The sequence below is a fragment of the Oryctolagus cuniculus genome, chromosome 1 (genome assembly GCF_051225735.1).
Source record: "Oryctolagus cuniculus isolate XC-2025 breed Fujian yellow rabbit chromosome 1, ASM5122573v1, whole genome shotgun sequence".
In the NCBI taxonomy this organism is placed as follows: Eukaryota; Metazoa; Chordata; class Mammalia; order Lagomorpha; family Leporidae; genus Oryctolagus; species Oryctolagus cuniculus.
This window is the reverse complement of record NC_142867.1, coordinates 48,606,645-48,619,938: the sequence shown is the minus strand read 5'-3', so window position 1 is coordinate 48,619,938 and position 13,294 is coordinate 48,606,645. Positions and strand designations below refer to the sequence as shown.

Here is a 13,294-nt window from a genome sequence, read left to right as displayed (position 1 = left end):
GGCAGGAGGCCCCCACTGGGACCAAGATGTGGACAAACCTGACCTAGAATACAGACAGGGGGGACACAAGCGTACAGGGTATGTGAGGCGTGTTCTGTGGGTGACAGGCACACCATGTAGGAGGAATGCGCACTGCACCAAGTATCCATGGAGTAAGAACAGCTCGTATGGGACGTCACATGATGATGTGCCTGTGAGGGGTGAGACAGCGGACACCAAATGGAAGGTGTGCCCTGAGTGTGAGATGTACTCACGGGGAAGGGCACAGGCAGGGTATCAAGCGTATGCATGGTGCCAGGTGTATGTGACACTCAAAGTGTGTGTAATATGAGAGTTGCTGGCACGTGTGAGGCATCAGAGTGTGAAGTATACAGAGTGGGCGGGGCATGCAGTGTGATGGGTGCGCATGCCTGCGAGTGACCACAGAGCGTCAGCGTGAGCGCACATTGCAGATGATGTTCTCAAGATGTTCCCCGGGTGTGAGGTGCATCAGGCATACACAGTGTGTGGGTGTGCAATTTTGTTTCAGGTGTACATGGAGTGGAGTATGTGTACAATGAAAGACATTGTAAGAAAGTGTATCAGCTCTCCATTGAGTAGGAGGGGTGTGAGGCATGTGAGAGGTGTATACAGTGCATAAGGTATTCACAGTCTGTGACATGTGTGTGTCACTCAAATGTGTGAGTGTGTGAGATGTACACTGTGTGAGGTGCACAGTATGTGAGGTTACACGGTGTGTACAGTTTGTGAGGTGTGCAGTGTGTGAGGTGCACAGTGTGTGAGGTGTACACAGTGTGTGAGGTCTGTGCAGTGTGTGAGGTGTGCAGTGTGTGAGGTGCACAGTGTGTGAGGTGCACAGTGTGTGAGGTGTACACAGTGTGTGAGGTCTGTGCAGTGTGTGAGGTGTGCAGTGTGTGAGGTGCACAGTGTGTGAGGTGTACACAGTGTGTGAGGTCTGTGCAGTGTGTGAGGTGTGCAGTGTGTGAGGTGCACAGTGTGTGAGGTGCACAGTGTGTGAGGTGTACACAGTGTGTGAGGTCTGTGCAGTGTGTGAGGTGCACAGTGTGTGAGGTGCACAGTGTGTGAGTTGCAAAATGTGTGAGGTACACAGTGTGTGAGGTGTATGTAGTGTGTGAGGTGTGCAGTGTGTGAGGTTCACAGTGTGTGAGGTGCACAGTGTGTGAGGTGCACTGTGTGTGAGATGCACAATGTGTGAGGTGCACTGTGTGTGAGGTGTGTGCAGTGTGTGAGGTTCACAGTGTGTGAGGTGTGCAGTGTGTGAGGGGCAGTGTGTGTGAGGTGTGAGCAGTGTGTGAGGTATGCAGTGTGTGAGGTGTGTGCATTGTGTGAGGTGCACAGTGTGTGAGGTGTGCAGTGTGTGAGGGGCAGTGTGTGTGAGGTGTGAGCAGTGTGTGAGGTATGCAGTGTGTGAGGTGTGTGCATTGTGTGAGGTGCACAGTGTGTGAGGTACACAGTGTCTGAGGTCTATGTGGTGTGTGAGGTGCAGTGTGTGAGGTGTACACAATGTGTGAGGTGTGCAAGGTGTGCAGTGTGTGAGGTGTGCACAGTGTGTGAGGGGCACAGTGTGTGAGGTGTGCACAGTGTGCAGGGTGTGCAGTGTGTGAGGTGTGCAGTGTGTGAGGTGCACAGTGTGTGAGGTGTACACAATGTGTGAGGTGTGCACAGTGTGTGAGGGGCACAGTGTGTGAGTTGCACAATGTGTGAGGTGTGCACAGTGTGTGAGGTGCACAGTGTGTGAGGTGTACACAATGTGTGAGGTGTGCAGCGTGTGAGGTCCACAGTGTGTAAGGTGTGCAGTGTGTGAGGTGTGCACAGTGTGTGAAGTGTGCAGTGTGTGAGGTGTGCAGTGTGTGAGGTGCACAGTGTGTGAGGTGCACTGTGTGTGAGGTGTACACAATGTGTGAGGTATGCACAGTGTGTGAGGTGCAGTGTGTGAGTTGCACAATGTGTGAGGTGTGCACAGTGTGTGAGGTGTGCAGTGTGTGAGGTGTGCAGTGTGTGAGGTCTACATGGTGATGTGAGGTGTGCACAGCCTGTGAGGTATACACAATGTGTGAGGCACACAGTGTGTGAGGTGTGCACAGTGTGTGAGGTATACACGGTGATATGAGGTGTGCACAGCCTGTGAGGTGTGCAGCAAACCTGTGGTACTTGTGGGGGGGTGAGGATACACAGTGAGTGAGGTGTACACTGAGTGTGAGGTGCTCACGGACTGTGACACACTCCCGGAGTGTGAGGGGCACAGGGCGGGAGCTGTCCACAGTTCTGCAGTACACATGCCTGTGACACACTACCATGGCCCAATGCTGCAGCCTTGCCACACCTCATATGGAGAACCCAGGCTGAAAAGACAAGTGGACATCCCCTGGCTTCCCACAAAGCCTTGTATACAAGAAGCTGACAGTCGCCCATGTGTCCCCCTGCCTGCGGCTGCCCCAACCTGGTCATGAACTACAGGCTCTCTGGGGGATACCGAATAGTGCATCTTTTATCTGGTGTAAATCCCTCATGCTGCAAGTTAAATTCAACTTTTAGGTTTTAGTCCTCTGATCCCTGGAGGTCATGAACTCTCCTTGCCCTCAACAGCCTGGGGTCCTTAGGTTGGAAGAACAGTGCATTTATTGCACCTGCCTCCTTTACCAGTTGTAGGCACCAAACTATAGTGGCCTTATTTGCGGTGCTTAGCAAACTGCTGTGGGTGTGCATTTGAGACCCCAGGAATCTGGGCCCACCGCGACCCCTGTATCCACCCACAGGCAGAGAAAGACTGATTAGAATGGGCTTGCAGGAAAGGCTGGGCGAGTGTACTCCTTGGGTCTGTCCAGAAGCCAAGCCCAGTTGGCTCTCCCACTGGGCCTCAGCTTCCCCTGCCCCTGTCACAGTTCCAGGTCCTGCCATTTCTGCTTCCCTTGCTGTCTAGGACCCTGGGGAAGAAGCAGAGGCGACAGGCATTCAGAGGCACACGGCAAGGGTAAGGTGGGCACAGCCTGTGGACTGGAGGGTGAGACGCTGGGCGGGTTCCTCTCCCATGGAGCCAAGCTCACTGTGGGCGGGCACAGCCCTCACCCCCCACCCCCACCCCTTTCCTCCACAGCCTCCCACCCAGAGCTGGGCAAAAGCTCCATTCTCGGTGAGCCTGCGATTACAGTGAGGGATTTCATCTAGAGAAGCCCCTCTCGAGGGAAAGTGTTAGGTTTACTTGCTATGTCGGTGTCGGGGGCAGGATTTTAACAAACCCATTGATGAGAGGAAAGAAGGCTCTAGCCCGTTCGGCCAAATTTTCAAAGGATGTCTTGGGTTTGAAGAGATCCTCGCATTAGGAGTGACAAGTCACCCGTGGCACCCCAGCCTCGGGCTCTGCCTCAGGCCAGCCAGTGCCCCTCTCCCAGCCCACGCAGCACCAGGCGTGCCGGCCACACACTCCCAGGAGGGCAAGAGCCAGATCTGTCTCATCAGCCACAGGAGTTCTTGCTCTTAGCAGAAGGCATGTCCCCGAGAAGGCTCTCAGTAATTAGGTCCTCTCCTCCTGGGCTGTTCCCCAGAGGGCCACTTAGCTCCCTCCCAAACCTCTTAACTCTGCTCAAATGCCGCCGTGTCAGCCCGACCACTGCAGCTGGCCCCAGGGTGGTGCCCCAATCTCACTCATCCCGTTGTGCTTGCTCGCCCCGTGAATCACCTGCTAACCTACCATAGAACGTGTGTGTTGTGTTTATTGTCAGGTCTGTGCTGTGCCCTGTTATATTCCCAGCACTGGGACAAATGCTTGTTGCTTGAGTGAATGGATCAGACACCAGACGTTCTACATCTATAACCTGGCGGTTTCACAGCCCCTCTCCAACTTCAACCCAGTCCGGCCCCTCACCATCTGCACCCCTGTGACGGGCAGTTTCAGGCTGCAGCGAGGAGGGTGAGTGCGCAGAGAGGGCCCAGGTACAAGAGGGGAAAGACTGGGGATGGAGGGCCCCTGGGGTGGGTCCTGCCTCACTCGTGTTTTCACCCTCTGGCCCTTGGGCACCTCCCGCCTCCTGGCCAGAGCAGCAGCCTGTGCCAGCCCGAGGGCAGAGGCCACAGGTTCAGCCTGGGCAGGGCCAAGGGTGCTTGAAGCCCGGGGCAGGTGCAGCCTGGATTGGGTTTCCTGAGCTATATATATAGATAGATATAAAGGCTTCCAGGAGCCCCAGGGCCGGCCGCTCCCTGAGGGTGCAAGGCGGTGTGGGCTGGCCAGGCCGGCATTCCTGCCCAGAGGCCATTCTCCATTTATAGCCCCTAGGCAGGCCGGCCAAGGGAGCTGAGTAGAGAGGACTGGAAAGGGCAGAGGGAAAAGGCGGCACCCCAGGCAGCCCCCCTTCCCCACCTCCAGCACAGGAGCCCCTCGTGGCGAAGACAGGAGAACCAAGGCCCAGAGCCCAGAGCCCAGCAGTCTGCACAGGCCTCGACTGGCCCAAGAGGGACCTGAGAACCCCACCTCACCCCGAGCCCTTCTGGCTTTTGCCGAAAGTCTCTCCAGAGCAAGAGGAAGCTGGACTAGACTCTGCGGTACAAGAACACGATACTCTCAGCTTCCAGAATGGATGCAGTTCTCTCTGCCCCCAACTCAGCACTAGGGCTAAAGGGATGCCAGGACAAATCAAGTTCAAAACTGTCAAAGCAGCTTTGGTTTATAACCTGCGAGTGATAAGACAGTAAATCTCTTTGATAAGTTCGAACACACAACATTTGCTTATTGTAAAGGCACCTTGATAACTGTCTCAGGGAAGTTTTTATGAACACAAAACACAAAAAAGCAAAGTTGTAATCACTTAAGTCTCAACTTATTTCTATATTTTCTTTGCTTATATTTGAGAAAAACCTAGATGAGTGTAGACAAGTGTTTTAGAGAGCTCACCTGAAAACCTCAGGGTGCCATCTGTTACATGGATTCACCCACCAAACATTTATTGAGTGCCTACCAGGCATCAGGCATTTTGTCGAGGCCCAAACAAATAGGAAGAAATACTTGCTGCAGTCTAAATAATTAATAGAACCATTATTTCCATTTCTCATTGTGAGTAAAAGCCAAATGTAAAAACTTAAGCTCTTCCTGGGTGCCAAATCTCTCGACTGCACGCTACTACTGGACTGCAGCAGGCCGCGTGTCGTGGCGCAGTGTGAGGGTGCCTGCCCCGGGCAGAGGGACCTGAGCTTGCTCTGGGTGACAGGGCAGATATGTTTAGTCACGTACGTGACTGTGCAGTTCTGAAGAAATACAACCACACTCATGCTGACACACTTCACTGAGTTCTCATATGAAAGGACTTTAAAAAGTTCATGGAAAAGTAAAATTTTTAAAAAGTTGATTTGATTCAAAAAATGTTGAAATGCACATTTTTTCATACTACAAGCTTCCAAGAACTTTTTGAAGATCATTCTTCTATGCGTAAAGCTCCAAATGGCACGAGACCACCATTTCATTCATCTGACACTCACCAAGTAGCTACTGCGTGAATGTTGGTGAACTGAACATCTTTGCCTTCATGGGGCCACGTCAGCTGATGAAGAAATGAATAAAGGAGAGGATTTCTAAAGCGGTGCATGTTGCGGTGCAGCAGGCTAAGCTGTCACTTGGGAAGCCCACATCCCGTATCAGAGGGATTGGTTCAAAGCCCTGGCTACTCCATACTTCTGATCCAGTCTCCAGCTAACGCACCTGGGAGGCAGCAGATAACAGCCCAGGTACTTGGGTTCCTGCCACGCGCATGGGAGACCCAGATGGAGTTCCTGGCTTGCTCTCTCTCTCTCTGCCTCTGCCTTTCTGAAACTCTGCCTTTCAAATAAACAAATAAATAAATCTTGAAAAAATTTCACCAAAAAAAAAATGCAGCCAGAATTCAACCACTTTTCTCCAACTCCACTGCTGCCACTGAATTCCAAGCTACCATCCTCACTCACTCGGATGCCTGCAGTGACCTCCTAATTCATCTCCCTGCTTCTGCCCCTGCCCCCCCAGAAATCAGCATGCTGCTGTTAACATGTGAGGTCGGGTTCTTTCCTTCTCCTAAAGCCCCCCCACTGCAGCTTTCCATCCCAGAATACAATTCCTTCTCTCCCTTTCTGACCCCATCTCTCACCACCTCCCGCCTTGTTCACCCTGCTCCAGACAACCCAGCCTCTTTGCTATATTTCAAACTGTAAGACACAGCCCTGCCTCGGGACCTTTGCACGTGCGGTCCCTCTATCTGGCCTCACATAGATGTGGCTTTCTGCTTCCCCTCTGGTCAGATGTAATCAGCCCACAAAGGCCTTCCCTGAGCACTCCACATAATGAAAGCATCCTCATGCTTTGCTCCTTTGTTTCCTGTTTCTTCCTAGATCCTGTAACCCCCTAACACTCTGTCATTCTTTGCTTGTTTATTTATGATTTTTCACCTTGTCCCATAATGTAAGCACCAGGCGCGCAGGGTCTTGGCTTTGTTTACTGCTGGATTCCCTACACCTGGCCCAGTGCAGAATACTCCATAACGTGTGCTGAATGAGTAAATGGAGGAGGTGGTATGAAGTGGGGGTGGGGGGTGAGGGAGGGCCCTTCAGCACCACTGGCAGGGTGGGAGATGCAGTTAGGGCCCCTGAGCGCCTTCTTCCCAGAACAGCCAGGAAGGAGGCCTTCCCGAAGGTGGTGGGAAAGGCACTTCAAACTTCAATGACCGGATTCCAGAAGGGGTGAATGGTGGAGAGCAATTTGCAGCCCGAGCAGGGAGAGGAGGGTGAGGACTGCAGATTCAGGAAGATGTTGTGAGGCCCCATGGGGGGCGGAGGGGTGTGCTGAGGCTTGTAGGGGAGCCAGATTTGGGGCGGCTGCCTGCTCCTTCTGCTTCCAGCCTCTCCAGGATGCCTGCAAGGGAGCAACACGGCTGAGGCTTCTGCAGGAGCCGAGCCTGGGGATTGCTTGGGCACCTTCCGGGGCTTTGTGCCCCAGGGGAGGGCTAGGGAGCCCACTGGGCACACTGCTGCAGCTGGTGCTCAGGACAGAGCAGGCCCTCTGACTACCATGGCCCTGCACCTCGGACCGAGGACTTCTGCATCCTTGATCTCTCCAGCTTCTCAGCACTAAGCAACTGCCCCAAGAAAGTCCTCCTATCCCCATATTGAAGCAAACGGCAACTGAGGCTGGGGAAGGAGGTGTGGCTTCCACAGAATCACACAGCTGGGAAACTGGGGATTTGGGTCCCCCCTGGTGGGCAAATGCCATTCTCAAAGAGTTCTCAGGCCAGGTCCCCGCCTCGAGGATCTCTGCGAAAGGCATTTCCCGGGTCTGCGGGGGGTCTGGAGCAGACGCAAGCCCTGCGCAAAGGGAGTTCACTTCCCAGCCCAGGAGGCTCTCAGCCTAGCCCCAGGGACACCCGGCGTCAAGGGCGAGGGTGGGCTGGGCGTGAGTCCACCTCACTGCCTGCAGACCCCGCACGACCCGAGTTCGGAGAGAGGGGCTAGATTAAGCTCCAGCAGCGAGATCCACGCCCGAATAGACGCAGCTGGGTTTCTCAGCGTTCAGGAAAGACGAGCAGGGCCCGCGCAGCCCTCTGAGTGACTCTCAGGACAGGGACAGGGACTGGCCGAGTGGCTCTGCCCCCGCGTCCGGTGCGTCTCTGCCTGGCCCCTCCGTCTCTGGGCCTCTTTGGTGGTGGTGGTGGGGTCTCGCCTTTGCACCACCTCAGCCCTAATTGTGTCTCTGCCCCATTACTTTGCATCTCTCTCAAATCTCTCCTGATCTCATTTCTGCCCCGGCTCTGCTCCTGGTTTCCGCACAAATACGGGACCGAGTAAGAGCCAAACTCCGCCCGGAGGGAAGTGAGCGCCCAGGGCCAGCGTTTCCCGCGAACACAGGAGTCGCGTGTTGGAAAGGGTGTGCCTAGGAGCCAAGCGCAGCGGGTCAGGCTGCCAGTCTGCCGCGCTCCCTGCTCCGGGAGGGACCGGAGTGCGCGCGCGCGCGCTGGTGTCCACGGGCGGGAGGGGGGCCACTCTCTCGCCCTGGCGGCCACCCCGAGGACCCAGAGCTCCGCCCTCCTCTGTTCCTATTGGCCTCGTGCTCCCCCGCCCCCGCCCCCTCAACCGGCTTGGGCTCCCGGGGCGCTTAGGCTACTACGGATAAATAGCCCGGGGCGCCTGGCACTAAGCTAGGGCCGGGGAAGCCCCAGGGCACTGCCGCCGCTCTGCTCGCCGCAGGTCCAGCTGGCCAGGACGCGGCGGGGTGGCGGACAGTCGGGTGTGCCCTCAGACCCCCGGCACTCTGCCATCGCACGGCTGGGGTTCCCCAGCGACAGAAAGTTCCGGGCAACCCCTGCCGCCCGGGTTGGTGAGGCCGGGCCCGCGCCGCCCTGCGCTGGGACATGGAGCTGCTGTCGCCGCCGCTCCGAGACGTGGACTTGACGGGCCCCGACGGCTCCCTCTGCTCCTTTGCCGCAGCGGACGACTTCTATGACGACCCGTGTTTCGACTCCTCGGATCTGCGCTTCTTCGAGGACCTGGATCCGCGCCTGGTGCACGTGGGCGCGCTCCTGAAGCCCGAGGAGCACACGCATTTCCCCGCCGCCGTGCACCAGGCCCCGGGCGCGCGCGAGGACGAGCATGTGCGCGCGCCCAGCGGGCACCACCAGGCCGGCCGCTGCCTGCTGTGGGCCTGCAAGGCGTGCAAGCGCAAGACCACCAACGCTGACCGGCGCAAGGCCGCCACCATGCGCGAGCGGCGCCGCCTGAGCAAAGTGAACGAGGCCTTCGAGACGCTCAAGCGCTGCACGTCCAGCAACCCCAACCAGCGGCTGCCCAAGGTGGAGATCCTGCGCAACGCCATCCGCTACATCGAGGGCCTGCAGGCTCTGCTGCGCGCCCAGGACGCCGCGGGCCCTGGCGCCACCGCCTTCTACGCGCCCGGCCCACTGCCCCCAGGCCGCGGCGGCGAGCACTACAGCGGCGACTCGGACGCGTCTAGCCCGCGTTCCAACTGCTCCGACGGCATGGTAAGGCCTGGACGCCAGGCGGAAGGAGGGGAGGCAGCCCTGGGGCGTGGGGGTGGGGGAAGGAGTGGGTGGGTCTGGAGCCTTTCCCGAGGGCGGGGAGCTGGCCCTCGCGACAGGCATGGGCGGACAGGGGCCCGACCCAGAAGTGGACTCGCGTGGCTCCGGCGGCTGTCGCTGAGGTAGCCTAGGGCTTTGGAAGCACGCAGGACGGGTACAGTCGGCACGGCTGGGACGCTGTTACAAAACTTGTTGAGGGATCTGCTCCTTTCCTCCATGGATCCCTGTTTCCAAAATGCAGATCTGAGTCCTGCCTCGTTTGGCTCTGGACTCTGCGGTGCGCGGCTCCTGTCCACCCAGGACAGATCCGGGACCAGAAGCCCTCGGCTGAGTCTCGGGGAGCTGGGGAGGGGGTTGCTCCTGGGAGTGGCGCTCCGGTCCCGCGGGCTTGACGCGGTCCCCCCAACCCTTTGCAGATGGACTACAGCGGCCCCCCGAGCGGCGCGCGGCGGCGGAACTGCTACGACGGCGCCTACTACAGCCAGGCGCCCAGCGGTGCGTATCCCGCGCCTCCTCCATGTCCCTCTCCCAGCCGCCCTGGCTTCCCTCCACCTAGGACCCCCCCAACCCCGCCCCACATAGCCTGGCAATGGTGCGGGGGATGAAGCCCTGGCGGGTCGCGTGCCCTGCCGTCGTCCCGCACCCTCGCTGGATGGTTTCAGACTCCCGCAAGTCCTCCGAAGCACAAGGGGGCTCAGGGGTGGAGGAGGTAGCCGCGGCTCCACCCCTGCTCACTCCCCTGCCCTCCCCGCGCAGAACCCAGGCCCGGGAAGAGTGCCGCCGTGTCCAGCCTTGACTGCCTGTCCAGCATCGTGGAGCGCATCTCCACGGAGAGCCCCGCTGCGCCCGCGCTCCTGCTGGCGGACGCGCCACCGGAGTCGCCCCCTCGCCAGCAGGAGGCGGCCGCCGAGAGCGAGGGCGAGCGCGGAGCACCCACGCCGGCCCCGGACACCGCCCCGCGGTGCCCTGCGACCGCAAACCCCAACCCCATCTACCAGGTGCTCTGAAGGGGAGGGCTGCCTCGTGCAAGGGCGCCGCTGCCTACGCGCCCGAGGGACGGAGCCCCTGGGGTTCCTTCGTGCCCCCAAGATTGAGCTTAAAGCGACCCTCCGCCCCCTCCTCCGCGGTGGCAGAGACGGGGGGAACCCGGTCCCCGGCCCCAGGGCGAGCTCACGGTGGGTGTCTTCCACGCCGCGCCTGCCCTGGCCGCTGGGCGATCGCCTGCAAGCCGGGGCTGATCCTTCCGCTTCCTCGACGCCTCCCCAGTAGGGGGAACTGGATCGCCGCGGACCCAAGCCCGGCCCCGCCCCACCTCCGTAGCTACATCCTTTCAAGCTCCTCCCATCGCACCTGCGGGATGCGCGCCAGTCCCGCAGGTAACCCACCCCAACCCCGCCCTCCGGTTCAGGACCACTTTTTATAATACTTTTTTGTAATCTATTCCTGTAAATAAGAGTTGCTTTGCCAGAGCAGGAGCCCCGAGGGCTGTATTTATCTCTGACGCATGGTGTGCGGTGCAACGGCGACTTTCTATGTTTATACGGCAGGCGGGCGAGCCGCGGGCGCTCGCTCAGGTGTTCGAAATAAAGACGCTAATTTATGCCGCGGTGGCTCCGGCTTTCCCCGGGCTCGGGGGCGGGATCCGGAGGAAAACCCGCGAGCTGGGCCAGCTGTCTCGCAGCGACCCCTACAGGCGACAGGCAGATTGCAAGGAGGAAGACCGCTCAGGGTCGAGGGAGTGGGGATGCCTCCAGAACACACACTGGGGTTTCTCTGAGTTTGATCTGCATCACACGCAAGGCGGTGGCTCTCATGGAAGCGTGCACATCATATGGATAGCATTAGGTGAAAAGAATCCGTGCCTTGCCCCGCCCCCAGCCGCAGGGATTCTGATGAATGAATCTACTCCAGATCCCCAGGGGGCGCCCCCAGCTGATTCTGAAGGGTGTGCAAAGCTGAGAACGATGCCCCTGCACCCCACAGGATGACCCCAGGTGTCTCCCGAAGGGTCACGGAAAGGCGGTGGCCTCAGGTGCCACACGGAGTCCTAACAGAGTGCAGGCCGGGATGGGGTGCTCACTACAGGGGTGATGTGGGCTGCAGGGTCCCTCCAGGCTTGTACTGATAGTGTCACCACAAGGGACAGCATAGCCAGATGAGCACAGACACCTCTGCTGAGCCAGTAACCCGGCGCTGGAGCAGCCTTGCACAGCCAGGTCTCATAGAAGACAGGAGCCACCAGAGAGAGGGACTCGCAGGACCCGGCATGGCCACAGGTGGCGCAAGTGCTCTTGTCACACTAAAAAGTCGCTGAGAAGAGCAGGGGTCTGGAGGGGGTGCTTCCTGGAGGAGGTGCCCTTGGAGTGGCATCTTGAGAAACAAGAGTAGACAACGCGCTTGCAATGCCCACGGACCCACGCACACACACCTCGACCCCCTGCTGGTTCCCAAGGCCTGGGCCACTCATGTGTCATCCTCCTACCCCCAACCCATGTGGGAGGGGTACTTCAAAAGGTGTGTTGACGATGCCATTAAAAGAGTTTATTCTGGTGTAAAAAAAATTTTTTTGAAACCATGCATAGTTTTTTCATACTGTGCATTTTCCATGAACTCTTGGAAGATCCCTATGCCCCTGGGACCCAAGCATCTACCTTCCACCCTGCAGATCTGCCTCCTGAAAATCCAACATGCCCACTCACAAGGCTTTGTCTAGTGGGGGGCCCACGGGAATGGAGGCAAAGCATGATGCCAGAAGGCATGTCCTCATTATGTGTCTGAGGATCTGCGTTCCACCCTGAGCACGGCCTCTGCTCTCCCCAACACAGCACCACAGAGGAGCTGCCCAGAGCTGTTCTGTGACTAATGATCCTAGCCTGTCCGCTGGCTGCCTCCCCAGAGGTCCCTTGGGGTTTTTTACATGCCTCTGAGACCCCCTGGGACTCAATCAGCACATGGCAGGTCCTAGGCTGGCTGCACACAGATACCACTGGGTGTGGTTCCTGCCTGGGAGACGCACCCAAGACATTTGGGGGAAGCAGCTGATTGCATTACAGTGAATGCAGCTCTGGAGTTGGGTGCTTGTGGCAGAGAACACTGGGAGCCGAGAGGAAGGTGCCCTACCCATCTGGAGAAGTGTGGTCCAGCAATTGGTCATAGGAGTAGTCTTGAACGAGCTGGCCAGGGGAGAGGGGCCCAAGAACAGTGACCAGGCTGAGGAAATACCATATGCAAAGACCCTGGGGTAGAGAAATAAAACCGTGCCTTCATAAAATGGAAAATGCTCTAAGGTAGGCTAAAGGCAGGGGCAGAGTGACAGTGAATCTCATTTAGGCTTTACTCCAAGGACAAGTAGGGAGCCATAGAGGAATCTAAACCTGGTGTGTGTGTGGCTGGGGTGGGATACAAATAAATCTTTATTTTAGAAAGGTCAGTTTGGGCTGGCAGAGTGGACAGAAAGGAACAAGACTTGAGACAGCACGACTCACCAGGAGGTCACTGGGGTTGCCCAGAGGAGACAGGACAGGTCCTGGACTAGGGGCGTGACTGGGGGTGGACACAGGCACAGGATTGGGGCTGGTTGTTGAGGCGTCAATAGAAGCCGGCTGTGGGAACAGCTGTGAGACAACCGACTTAGTGCTGTGTTATAAATGGTGAGGTGCTCTCTAAGGGACAGCAAGGATGCTGATAGAGAGTCATGGGGTGAATAAGAAGGAAGTGGGGTGAAGCGGAATTTCTGCATGGAGAACCAATGGCATAGGTGAAGACGGCCCCAGATCTCTCCACATGTGATTAGGAAACAATGGGAACCTGCCCTCCACCGGGGTTTTGGCCAGGCAAGCAGACAGCAGACTGGACTTCAGCCCCCACACACCTCAGGCAGGTGCATTTGTGCAGTGAACAACTTGCACAACAGTTCACAGCACCTTGTGTGCAGAGGCCCCAAGGGAGTGTGGGAAAGAAGGAGTCATGGATGATGCAGGCTCTGCTTTGCTTGTGAGTAGGTGGTGCCGTTACAGAGGTAGGGACCTCAGGAGAAGCAGGTGGGTGATGCTTTTCAGTTTCAAGTAATAGAAACCCCATTCCAACCAGCTTAGACCCCACAAGGGCTGGGGACACCCAGGGCAGTGCCCCACAGCACCTATGGGCCCTGGCAGCTGGGCCTGGAGCCCCTCTCCTCATCCATGCTTCCCCCTCCTCATCTCTACATGCCCCTCCCCCATCCACACTGG

At 57.7% G+C, this 13,294-nt stretch overlaps 1 protein-coding gene across 1 annotated transcript; it reads left to right on the top strand.

Moving 5' to 3' along the window:
* Positions 1-8,095: 8,095 nt before the first annotated feature.
* On the top strand, positions 8,096-10,669 carry MYOD1 (myogenic differentiation 1). Its single transcript, XM_008275114.5, has 3 exons — positions 8,096-9,008; positions 9,482-9,560; positions 9,822-10,669. Exons 1-3 carry the CDS (start codon positions 8,382-8,384, stop codon positions 10,070-10,072), a joined length of 957 nt encoding a protein of 318 aa, XP_008273336.3. The 5' UTR covers positions 8,096-8,381; the 3' UTR covers positions 10,073-10,669.
* The last annotated feature ends 2,625 nt before the right edge of the window (positions 10,670-13,294 follow it).